Source organism: Parambassis ranga, unplaced genomic scaffold (assembly GCF_900634625.1).
Source record: "Parambassis ranga unplaced genomic scaffold, fParRan2.1 scaffold_27_arrow_ctg1, whole genome shotgun sequence".
Classification (NCBI taxonomy): Eukaryota; Metazoa; Chordata; class Actinopteri; family Ambassidae; genus Parambassis; species Parambassis ranga.
The window spans coordinates 2641262-2654389 of record NW_021144800.1 but is presented as its reverse complement, the minus strand read 5'-3'; the positions used below and the strand labels follow the sequence as shown (position 1 = coordinate 2654389).

Sequence of the window (13128 nt, the reverse complement as noted above, 5' to 3'; positions counted from 1 at the left end):
TGAATGAAACCACACGAGCAGAGAGGAGATGGAAAAAAAGGCTGTCTGCAAGTGTCCCTCGAAATGCTAAGAAATAGTCTCGCTGAATATCAGAAAGCTGTTAAAGCTGCTAAATCACAGTTTTTATCCAATCTTGTATCAGTCCTAAACCACATTCTACCTCACCTTTAAAGAGGTGTTCCCGAACCGAGTTCGAGTTTAGACCAATCTCTAAACTCCCATTCCTGTCACACAAAAATATTTCAATCTGGTTTTAAAGCTCAGCACAGAAACGGCACCAGGCTCATCACCCGAGGTGACAGAGCCTTAGCAGTGGCAGGCCCATGGCTGTGGAACAGTCTGCCTCTTCAAGGCAGATCTGCTCGATCTGTAGAAGAGTTTAAAAGCAGACTCAAAACTCATTTGTTTTCCTTGTCTTTTAACACTGAATAGGCAGCTCACCTTGGCTTTTATCACTATCTCTTATGTGTTTTATCATGTATTTTGTTATTAGGGCCCGAGCACTGAATGGTGCAAGAGCCCTATTGAAACCCTTAGGATTATTATTAGGGCCTGAGCACCGAATGGTGCAAGAGCCCTATTGAAACCCTTAGGATTATTATTTTTAGGGCCTGAGCACCGAATGGTGCAAGAGCCCTATTGAAACCCTTAGGATTATTATTATTTATTTTTTTTTCTTTCCCCCCCTTAGATCGCATTTTTGGGGGCCTTAACATGCCCAAAATCTCACCAAACTTGGTAGAAAAATTCATTCGCCCGAAAAAGTTTGAAACGCACATAGGAAAATGACTCTATAGCGCCCCCAACGCGTAGCCCCTTTGGCCAGTTTGACACAGGATTATGAAAATTGGCACACATATGTATCACCCCAAGACGCACAAAAAAGTCTCTTGGACCCCCCCTCCAAACCCAACAGGAAGTCCGCCATTTGAAAGTTTGTGGCCATTTTTGGCGATGTGTGACCCTGCTGCAAAACTTTTCACGCCTCGCATACTTCATCGGATTGAGCTGAAAGTCACCGTGTCCACTCAGGACACAATAGGGAATAGACGCATTCCAAAACTCTTACAAAAGTCTGACGGTGTGGCCAGGGCGTGGCCTCAAAGTTTGACCGTTTCAGAGGAAACAGGAAGTCGCTATAACTTCTTCGTTTTCTGTCCGATCTGTACCAAATGTCACATGTATGATCAGAGTCTGACCCTAAACACATCTATACAACAATATTGAGGCTTTGACAGAGCGCCACCTACTGGCTACACCAAATCTTGTGTTTTCATAGGTTTTTCTTCCTGCCCCCCTGGCCTGTTTTGAGTAGGCTCATGAAAATTGGCACACATGTTTATCACCCCAAGATGCACAAAAAAGTCTCTTGGACCCCCCCTCCAAACCCAACAGGAAGTCCGCGATTTTGAAATTTCTATTAATTTTTGGCGATTTGTGACCCTGCTACAAAACTTTTCACGCCTCGCATACTTCATCCAATTGAGCTAAAACTCACTGTGTCAACTCAGGACACCATAGGGAATAGACGCATTCCAAAACTCTTACAAAAGTCTGACGGTGGGGTGGGGGCGTGGCCTCAAAGTTGACCATTCGCCATTACAAAGGAACTCCCTGTATTTTTTGCCCTAACGCGTAGCCCCGCTGGCCAGTTTGACACAGGATCATGAAAATTAGCACACATGTGTATCACCCCAAGACGCACAAAAAAGTCTCTTGGACCCCCCCTCCAAACCCAACAGGAAGTCCACAATTTTGATTTTTTTTTTGTAATTTTTGGCGATTTCTGACCCTGCTATAAAACTTTTCACGCCTCGCATACTTCATGCAATTGAGCTGAAACTCACTGTGTCCACCATAGGGAATAGACGCATGCCAAAACTCTTTCAAAAGTATTACCGTGTGGCGGGGGTGTGGCCTCAAAGTTGACCATTCGCCATTGCGGCGAACGGAACTCGCTCTATTTTATGCAGTACTACCCATATACTTCATGCAATGTGGACAAAATCTTACACTACTGCTATGGACCTGAGTCTGAACAAACATATATGCTAATAGGATGATACGGTCATAGCACCACCTACTGGTAGCAGGAAAGTTTGGTTGTAAACATGTGTTTGTTGTACAGCTCTGCAAATGAGACGAAAAGAGAGCATAGGACAGGAGAGTATAGGAGACAAGAGCATAGGAGAGAAGACAGCGATGGCCCCGCGGATCGCAAGGTGCGCGAGGGCCCGCAATGCTGCTTGCAGCTTTAATTTTACTTTGATTTTATTAATATGTGATTGACTTTTGTGTACATCACTTTGGTCAATGAAAGTCGTTTTAAATGTGCTTTATAAATACATTTGACTTGACTTGATGTCAGAATTAGTTACACTGGAACTGTTTAAACTGCTGACAGGTATCGCCTTTGTGTTTGTCTTAGAAACATTTACTGAAGGCTGTGGCAACATCTGATATTTATCACATCAGGTCTCATGTTCGGGGGATGACGCGTACACTAATGAACCAAAGCCGCCAGACAACACATATAAACCCGGCGTTCCCTCTTCCAAGACATTCTGCTACCAGCTGCTGTGACTCTTCAGCCTCTTCTGAACATCACAACAAGGTAAAGCTTCATCACTGCATCTCTGATGTACAGAAACGATTTGATCTGCCTCTCTCAAGTGTTTTGTCTCCATACACGTAGAAGGAAAGCTGCAGCTACCCCTCAGTCCACTTAATGTGGAGCTTAACTCATTTTAAATGAATCTCTGTTGATGTCAGTGTTTGTTAGGATGCATTTTGTAATCTGAACATTGCATTGTCCTTTAGATGGCATCAGGTCTTCATTTCGTTGTGCTCGTCTGTGCGATGGGTGTGCTGTGGATCATGCCAAATGTAAGTGACGACTCCACATTTAAACTTGTGTTTTCATGTTTCATGACCAGCTGTAGGACAGCATTAGAGGAAGGGAATCCTGAACTCATTTCTAATGTTCTTTACACCCACAGGTCAGCTCGACATCAGGTTGGTGAACTTTTCTAAAATGTGACTGATTTAAGGATAACATGTTGGACAGGTTCTGTCCATATATTGTGTTGTTTGTGCTTTAGACAGAAGGCAGATTTCTTGTGTGGATCTTAACTTTACCTCCAGCAGCTTCTGTGTCACATGTTCAGTCAGAGTGGGCTCACTGGAAACAATCATGGCTACAAGCAGAGAGGTCTGTGCAGCTAGCACAGTCAGAAAGACAGAAATCAGAAAAACAGTCAAAGCCTCCCTCAGTTTCTGAAAGGTGTCAGATCATTTACTGCTGCATGAAGAGTCTATAGTTAAAGGTGTTGTAGGGTAACACAGCAGCCCTGACATAAATCATGCAGGATGTTGATGTGCTATTGTCATGTTGTAGAAACAATAATTTAATAATTTGTTGCTCTGTATTGTCATCTCTTCTTTAAGGTGGATGCAAATTCTGCCCTTCTGGTTGGAGCTTGCTTCTAGGTCGCTGTTACTTGTTTGACAAAACTGAAAGGGACTGGACGGATGCAGAGGTATTTGGACACCTCTGACACACTGATTGAGGAAGGACAAAACTGGAGGAGGAGAGTTAATACTAAATAAATAAAACTGGAAATCATAGAATTTTCAAAATAAGAAACCCCGAGTCAGAGCAGAGTCCTGATGGATGCAACCACTCATGTTGATCATCCCCCTCAGTTCTTCTTGTCTTGCTCCTCAGCTGTCCTGCCTTTCAAGAGGTGGAAATCTGGCCTCATTCCGAAGCCCTGACGAGTACATCACCCTGCGACAATTTGTCCTGAAAGCCACAGGCAAACATACTACTAGTTGGGTTGGAGGCCATGATGCAGTGAAGGTGAGAGTTTTATCAACAGAATTGCTTTCTGCTGTATTGAATATTTGATCACTATAGGTGTTATATGATCACTACTGTACTGCCTGTATGAATAGAAAAGGGGTACAAAAATAATGGTATTCTTCCAGGAGGGTGTGTGGCTGTGGAGTGATGGTTCAAAGCATGTTTTCACTGCCTGGGGCCAAGGAGAGCCTAATGATCTTGGAGGAGAAGACTGCATGGAGATCAACCGGGGAGGTACAAATGAATCGTGGCTCTCTAAGTTCGATCTCTATTTTTAATTTATAAAACAATATATCATTATTGATCAATGAATACCATGTCCAACTCATCCTAATCATATGGTGATGTGGCACTGAGCCAAGTAGGCTCCCCATAATCTCAAGCCTAATTTATTTGTCCAGTTTATCCAGATGAAAGCGCTACATCTGTTTTACAGACACCATTTCCTTATGCCAGTCATCAAATTTGGTGGATTTCCAGGCCAGTAGCAAACATTTTAGCTGTTCTCAGACAGGCATTCTCACACTTTTCCCTCTTGTTTAAACGCTCTCAAAGTTCACGCCATAGAAAAGTAAGCCCAGTATTATAGAATGAAACCAAAAATCAAAACCTGTTTCCAGTACGCATTCTGTACTGTACAGCAGACACTGCACAGAGGAGATTGACTTATACTAGTCTACAGCCAATCAGGATGCAGAACACAATGCACTGTTAAAAAAAAGTGCTAAAAAGGCAAAATAGCACAAAAAAAATGTGCAAAAATAGTAAGGCCATGAAGAGAGCAGGAGAGCAGGGATGGATTTTGGAGTTTGATCCCCTTGATGTTTGGGTGTGCCAGCAGGGGGCACAGTTTGTTCCCTGCCGCACACCTCTTTGCAACAAGAACGGTCTAGATTTGTTCCCATTTGTGCGAATGGAAGATCTGGGAAAAAGAGAAGGCCACTTTATTGTGTCTTATGAGCATCTAGAGACAGTATGGCTGCACCTTCACCATCTGTGTGGTCTGTGTAAAGGATATTTTTTAGCTGGCACTTTGTCACTTTCTCAGCGTTAGCATCATGTTGTGTTGCTGTCATTGTTTACAGACAACGTCAATGATGCAAGTTGCATCCTCAAGAGACCCTCTGTTTGTGTCATAAATCCATAACTTTCACTACCTGTTCGGATGCATCTGGCATGAGGACCTTACATCCACAGTGCTGATGTCACTTCCACCAGGATGTCAGGCCTCGATGACATCACTGCTGGAAGACGTATTAACAATTTTGATTCCCTTCATCTTCAAACAATAAATCTATTTCCTGCTCAGCAATCTGTTTCACACGTTTGTGTTGGTAAAGAAAATTTTTTAACACATTCTTACAATCTAATCACAACAGAAATGTTCACCACCACATTACGTTATGTTACTGTCCTTCATAACAAGTCAAAGGTTCACTTTGACTTATTGCCCAAATTATGATGCGGTATTGAATGCTAAAACTAACGCATGTCATCCAACTAGAAAATTAGCATCTCATGTGGTCCCCCCACAATCAGCCATTATCTTTTTTTCTTTTCAAAAAGTGTGTTTATTGATTTTCAGAAAAATAATCACACTACATCAAATAATACAGGTGCAAAACAAAGCTATTACATGGCAGGGCAGTATCATGCAGCATTAACACAGTCCTAAACATAACTCATCCTTAAGAGTTTTTGATGGTCCAAAAGTTAACTCAGTTATCCTGGACAGAAAATCACTAAGAAAAACAGACGAATAATCATTAGTTGATGCCTCCAATGCTTTCCTCCCCTCCAAGAACAGCATAAAAGATCTCCACAAAATAAGATATTTACCTTTTAACGTTACGTTAAAGTTCATTTCTCCACTGCAAGAGAGTCGGTTAGTCCTGCCAGCCAGACACTAATACTTGGTTTGGTGCTGGATTTCCAAGATTTAGCTATGGTGTATTTAGCTTGTAGCATGCAAGGATATAAGCAAACAATTCCCCCCTGGGATCAATAAAGTATTTCTGATTCTGATACACAGTTTGGCATCTATAACTAATTTATACCTGTAATATTTCAAATCATATCTTTCACTTTACCATCCAAAGCCTGTTATCATGTGCCCTTTACCACATTAATAACACATGTCTGGGATATTGGGGTTAAATTTATTTAGCTTGAGTTGGTGTTACATATATTCTCATTATCCACTCATACTGAAGTAACAATATTTGAGATTTCAAGCAAATCTTCTGCCAGTCCTCAGATAAAATTACAGAATTTAAGTCCTCACGAGTATTGCGTAGAAATTTGATGTTAACCTCTGACCTACCTTGTCTTAAATCTTCAAATGATGTGAGAATGTTATTATTGAATAAATCTACAGTTTTACTTATTCCTTTGTCTGCATTATGGGAGGCATTATGAAGTGGGGCGGCCCAGTAGTACCATTGGAGGTTTGGGACTTTCAAGCTTCCTCCATCATAGAGGGAGATAACGCATGGAGTCTTGCTCGATTGTTATTCCAAATAAAATTACAAAATCATCTTTGAGAAAAATGAGTAGGAGATTTGATTCATTATAATTAGCCTCTACTAGATCGTCAACGTAATTCTGATAGGTGAAGCTTTTTCTAACTATTTTGAATGGTGTTTGAATGCTTAAGGAAAAGATTAGCTGATTTTGATTCATTAATTCTGTAACCAGAAAGCTTATTGAAAGAGCTAATTGCATTGAGCAAATGATGTAGTGATTGTTCCAAGTGGGATAAAAAAAATTACAATACCATCTGCGAATAAGCCTATTTTGTTGTAAATTTCATGTATTTTAATGCCAGTAATATTCTTATTGGTCCTAATGGCAATAGCCAAGGGCTCAATTCCCAGCACAAACAGTGGAGGTGAAAGAGGACAGCCCTGGCACGTGCCTCTTGAGAGACGGTTTATGGTCCTTACAGGATTTGTTCAGCAGGATTTGAAGCCTAAATACAATCAGAAGAAGTGGAGAGCTAATGCTAAGCTAACTACAGCAGTCACATGACTGCAACGTCACCACCACCCGCTCTGTTTACCGGACCTCTTCTACAGTACAAACAGCTTGATGATGTTTGATGACATCGTTTGTAGTCCCATTTAGCCACTTGTTAGCATGTAGCCTTTTTCAGACAGTAAACAATCATCATGGTGATTTATGAGTGCTGCTGTATCTCTGTAAGTTAAACTGACCTGGTTAATGTAACATGCAGCTTGTTTGGTGGAGTGTGGACACATCAGAGATCTTCCCAGTAAGGTTTAATGTGTTTGTGCCTTAGCTAACTGCTTGTGTCTCCTCCCTGCATGTAATCTGCTCCCAGGGCTCAGTTCATTTACCAGCACAAGTCCAAAACACCTAGTAAGAAATCGTACTTCCACACTTTCCACATGCAGTTTTTGTGGACTGTCAGTACAACACACAGCAGTATTACATGCGTTTAAAGCAGGCCTGTCAAAGCTAAGTAAAAACATTCTTTTCAGCTTTTGCACACAGGTAACTTGTTTAGATTTGCATCTGTGAATTGAATTTCACAGTAGTTCAATTGTTGGTGGTGGAGACAAATGTTTCATGCTTTATGTAGGAGCTATTTTGCCATTTTTTATTTTATGTTGGGTTATTGTTTATTTGATTAATTAATTAATTGATTAATTTAAAATAAATGTTTGGGTTGGTTTTGGGTTTTCTTTAGATTGTTGGTTTAAGGTAAATTTGTTATTGATTAGTTTACTTTATTGAATTTATTACTGTGATTTAGCGTCACTAGGGGGCGCCAAGGTTATATAGGTATGCAGGTAGACACTAGTGGACCGGAACCACCTGGGTGGGCTAATGGGTTTTTCCCAGTGCAGGAGAGACAGCAGGGACAAATATTGTTTGTTTGCCTGAACATGGACTAAACCTGCACACACACCCGCAGTCTGCCCATAGTTACTGACGTAGCCACTCCGTCACACCCCAGCTGACACATGACCGCACCAGGTGGATGATAAGATGATACTGACCCCCAGAGGAACATGAAGTCATTGCAGCAGCATAAAAACTGAGCAGCATAACAATAGATAAAGTAAAAATAAAGACGATACAGAACAATCATAAGATATGCAGATATACATGTAAGTCTGTTCCGGTTGGCCAGCAGGTGGTGCAGAGGCACGGTTGATTTGGTTGGAGTGACAGCTCCCATGCTGCACTTTTCTTCAGTGACACCATAGTTGCGGAGAGAAGTTTGTGCAGGGCGCCATATTGCTTTCAGAAGTTTGATTCCTCTGAAAGGTAAGCAGCACTTTATGATGTGGTTTATTTTATGTGAAGGTAGTGATTGTGCATGGCTCCTTGGGAGCTCACTGTAAAAATGGATATTTATGAGGCTGAGTTCTGTTTCTGACAGAAGTTTGATTCTTCTGAAAGGACTGTGTTTGGAGCATCTGTTAAAGTACATGGAAAGGTCTCAGTCGCAATCTAAGAACCCAAGTCCGCTGTCTCTGTCCCTCCCATATCCGCCCCCTTCACGACTAACCACAACACAGACTCAACACCCAGACCAAGACCCAACACAGACCACTCTTAGAACACAGAGACTCTTAGAACACAGAGACTCTTAGAACACAGAGACTCTTAGAACACAGAGACTCTTAGAACACAGACAGAAGTATGAATTATATATGATTAAAATAAAAAAACAATTGAATGCAAATAAATGATTTTGTGGAATTTAAATCAAAACCTAAAAACACCAGAATCAGCAAATCACATGTTTGCATTACAGTGGTCCCTCCTATAACCAGTTCACCTCTCACCTTGTTTTTCTCTTACAGCTCATTGAGTTCTGGTCCGGATAGTCCGTAGACCAGTGTCAGTCCATCTCCAGAATGCTGAATGCTGCTGAAAACAGGTTTGATCTTTGGTTTCATTCTGTAATACTGGACTTATTTCCTACAAAGGTTTGAACTCTGACAGTGTTTAAACAGAGAGAACGGAGTTTAAAGTGTGCAGTGAGGGGTTCACAGCCTTAAAGGTACGGTAGGAGATTTCATTCTGATGCACTTTTGGTTAAATTAGTGTAACTTCTCTTTACAGTCCGATTAGTTTGGCAGTTTCACTTTTAAACAAAGAATATTAATGATGATGTGTTAAAGCACCAGAGCTACTGTCATTTAAAACTGAACAATTTATCAGTGTCGTGCATTCACATAACCTTTATTAATACCCATGGAGTCATTGGGTTGTGTGAGCAGCATATACAAGAAGTGACAGTAAACACAATGCATGTGTTGATTTTCTGTGTCCTCTTCACAGATACTGTGTGTACTACTATACTGCAGCATTTTCTGAGCCAGTCATCTACAACGTTACTAACACAGCCACAACTGTTATTTTGTATGTAATTCAGTGATACAATGATTCTGTACATGGTTGGAAACCTTCAGCTGTAATAGAAGCAGTAGTGCTTTTTATATTGTTAGAATAGAAATGTTTTTTTTCTTCCTTTCAGCTCTTTGGAAAACTCTTCAGATCGACGCTGGATACACCTACAGACATATTCTATATAAATAACTTTAAACACATTAACACCTACACACACACACATATTCTATATAAATAACACATAGCTATACATACATATACACACACAGTACATATACACACAACTCTGTCTACCTTCTTCACAGGACAATGCCGCGGAAGGGGAAGAGGTCCCAGGTCCAAAAGGTGCGCTGGAGGCGGCTGGACCTGGCAGATCCTGGACCACCAGAGGTCGCAGCCAGAGACTCTCCTGCTGCACAGGTAAATGTTCTTATGTCAGTGTCCCTATTTAAAGTCAAGAAGTGAGTGGGGTCATTGTGGTACAGGTTAGGGGTGTGAAGTGGTCCCTCTCAAACCTGCAGTAGAAAGTCTTGAGGTCGTCAGCAGTGGGGGAGGTCGTCTCCTGTGGTTTGTGACCTCCACACTGATGCATGGTCGTTAGCAGAAAAGCTGTTTTTCAACTCTTCTGAGTATTCCCTTTTTTGCCACCTTGATTTCCTTGGTGAGAGGGTTTCTGGTCTGCCTGTACACTGTCAGAAAAAAGGGTACAACTGAGGTCCATTTTTGTTCCCTAAGGTACAACTGCTGATGATTTACCCTCACAGGTTCCAAGCTGATCCCCATGGTACTTAAATGTACCCTTTTGTGTCAAAATGGTACATTTAAGATCCAAAATGATCAATGGTCGACATCTGTACCATTTGTTCCACAAACAGGGGTACAATGACCAGGTGAAGCTGTCAGTGACAGTTGGGGGACTGTATGGTTTGTGCACCAGAACTGGGAAATTTAGTTTGTTCACACTCTTATTTTTAATCCCAAATTTCCAAGATTAATCCTAATTTCCAAAATGTAGGTGATGCAGTTGGACAAAATTTAGTCACACAAAAATAAACTAAAGAAAATCAGTGGTATCACACATTACTAATATTTAAGCTGAACCCAGCTACAAAACCTATTAAAATTTTACAGTAAAAAGCCCAATTTCAAAAATGCTAAATATTAAAGGGTTGAATCACAATGATGTGACCAATGACCATGTGACCAATAACGGCTCACACAAGCGCGTTCCTTATGCAGCAGCATATGCACGCGCACCAACAAGAGGTCTAAATCGCCCTCACCAGTTCGCGCTCAAATTCGAGTTGGAGCTCTCTACAGAGGAGCTCCTTCAAAAGCCTCAGGAACGTGGATTAAATGTGACAGAGGAAGAGGCCCAGCGATTCAGAGGTAAGTTAATGTTATCATTTGATTGAGCTGGAAAGTTGTTTTGTTACAGAATTACTTTATCAATTAGCATTGACCTTGTCTAAAAATGGAATTGGCCTACTAAAGTCAGAAATCAAATCTAGGTTAACATGACCAAAGATATGATTTTGAGGGGGCTTCCGGTTTGGCGGACATTTTTGACTACCTTTATAACCCACCGGCTTACTTTTCTTCTCGTCAGACCATCTGTTTTTATATATGTATACATAAGTATACCTCCTGACTCAGCAGCAGTGGGTCGTTTCATCGTTTCGCCATGCCACCTAAACCTTCTAAATCGAGTGAAAGGGCCGAGCCTGAGGCCGCCATTAGCAAAGCTGACTTGGTAGCATCGCTAGCCGAACACAGGGAAGCTCATCATGGGTGCTGGTCATGGCCAGCGCCTGGTTTCATTTTCAGAAAATGCCGACCTGTTCCAGCTACGTTTGGAAAAGGTTGAAAACTGTTGTGAGGGGCTAAAGGCTGAAAATGACAAATTGAAGGCTAAACTAACCCAGCTTGAGGGGAGGAATAGGAGGAATGTCCGTCTCGTTGGTCTGCCTGAGGGGATTGAGGTCCACAACCTACGGCCTTTTTTGCCAGCTATTACAGGAGGTTTTTGGAAAGGACATTTTCCCTTCTGCACCGGAACTGGACCGTGCACACCGTAGCCTTGCCCCCAAACCCGGCCCCCGAGCTCGGCCTGTCATCATTTGCTTTCATGGGTACCAAAACAAAGAAGTGGTGGTGTGGGAGGCAAGTAAAGGGGCGAGCTGAAGTACCAGTCTAACCCGTTTAGGATCTATGAAGACTACAGCCCAGAAGTGGTTACTCAAAGAAGGGAATACAGGTCCATAATGGCTACTTTGTACAAGATGGGACTCAAGCCTTCACTGCTGTTTCCTGCGCGGCTCCGTATTGTCAAACCTGATGGTACTCGGGTGGCATTGAACTCCGTGGCAGAGGCTGAAAAGTTTATTAAAGACTTTAAAGACTCTCTCTGAACGTCAAGCGTAATCTCATGTAACCGCTACAGCTTCAGGGAGTATCTGGACTGTTTATGCTTAGCGCGTTAGTCTCTTTCTTTCTTTTTTTAAATAACGTTTATTACGTGATGGCGAAGGTTTACGTCCAAATCTTCACTGTAACTCCGCAGTGGTGGTTTACCTGTGTGGTGGGTTATTTTGTACCCGTATTTGTTCAGCGGGAAGGGAGTGGGTATTTAGGTAGGTAACAATATGGAAGTGTTACAGTTAGATAAGGGAGGTGTGCTGTATATTTTGGCAGCTAGTTTCACCTGGGGTTTGGGAGGGCGGTTCTGTATCTCACTGTTTCTGCTAAAGAGCCGAGCTTTGTATGTATATTTTTTTTCTATTCCTCCAGCCAGGATCATTTGATTGGTTTAATATAATGTTGCATGTTGATCACTGAGTTTCTCTCATTTTTATTATTGATTCAGTTATTATGGTAAGCCCCTTAAATACTGTTACCTGGAATGTTAAGGGTCTGAACCATCCTGTTAAGAGGAAAAAGGCTCTTATTCATCTGAAACATAAACAGGTAAAAAACCTACAATACACACTTGAGCCATCATCCCATTTACCCAGCCGTACCTCAGTATTCTTTATTTAATCATTGAAATGTACATTTTCTTCCAGCAAGCACTCCAGAAGGCTCAGAAGGAATTAGCAGAAACCCAGCGCATTCTGGATGATGACAGAAAAAAGCTGGCAGATTTGGAGGGGGCTATTGCTGATTTGCAGGCCAAGTACCAGGACAGTTTGGCTAAGAAGAAAGAGCTTGACAGCAAGTATCAACTGTGTGAGGCGCGTCTCGACCGAGCAGACAAGGTCAGAAAGAGCGATGAAATTTGATAAGGATTCAGGAACACTACACACAGTAGCAGAAAAAAATGAAACTACACAGATACTGTATACACATAGTGGTACGCTGTTTACAGTGAAGTACATTCTATAAACGTAAACCAGTTAAATGTAATGTATGTGTAAAATGTTAACAAGGTTAGTACTGCTCAAAAACATAAAGGGAACACTAAAATAACACCTCCTAGATCTTAATGAATGAAATATTCCAGGTGAAAATCTTCATTCAAGTAGAATATGTTGACAACAAAATAACATAAAAATGATCAATGTAAATCGAAATTATTCATCTATGGAGGTCTGGATTTGGAACCATACACAAAATAAAAGTGGAAAATCACATCACAGGCTGATCCAACTTGAGTGGAAATTGTCAATGTCAAAATGAGGCTCAGTGTGTGTGACCTCCACGTGCCCTTAGGACCTCCCTGGCATCTCATCCTGGTACCTAATAGCAGTCAGGGTACAAACATCTACTCTAAATACTCTACACAATAACTTTATACAAGTCATACAATTATTTAATTTTTCCATCATGATGATCTGCAGCTTATAGGTAGTCTGGCAGATAAAAAAGTGCGTTGG

General features: G+C 41.5%; 1 protein-coding gene across 1 annotated transcript; it reads left to right on the top strand.

Moving 5' to 3' along the window:
* Positions 1-2575: 2575 nt before the first annotated feature.
* On the top strand, positions 2576-12534 carry LOC114430726 (galactose-specific lectin nattectin-like). Its single transcript, XM_028398691.1, has 8 exons — positions 2576-2614; positions 2821-2886; positions 3000-3015; positions 3448-3539; positions 3728-3862; positions 3991-4099; positions 10018-10037; positions 12319-12534. The coding sequence occupies exons 2-8, from the start codon at positions 2821-2823 to the stop codon at positions 12532-12534; spliced, it is 654 nt and encodes a 217-aa protein (XP_028254492.1). The 5' UTR covers positions 2576-2614.
* Positions 12535-13128: the final 594 nt, after the last annotated feature.

Excerpts from the sequence above, each read along its gene's own strand:
- LOC114430726 (XM_028398691.1), top strand. The coding sequence starts at position 2,821 with ATGGCATCAGGTCTTCATTTCGTTGTGCTCGTCTGTGCGATGGGTGTG. Across the intron at positions 4,100-10,017 it reads CATGGAGATCAACCGGGGAG|GTTCCAAGCTGATCCCCATG; the intron begins GTACAAATGAAT and ends TTACCCTCACAG. Across the intron at positions 10,038-12,318 it reads GTTCCAAGCTGATCCCCATG|CAAGCACTCCAGAAGGCTCA; the intron begins GTACTTAAATGT and ends ATTTTCTTCCAG.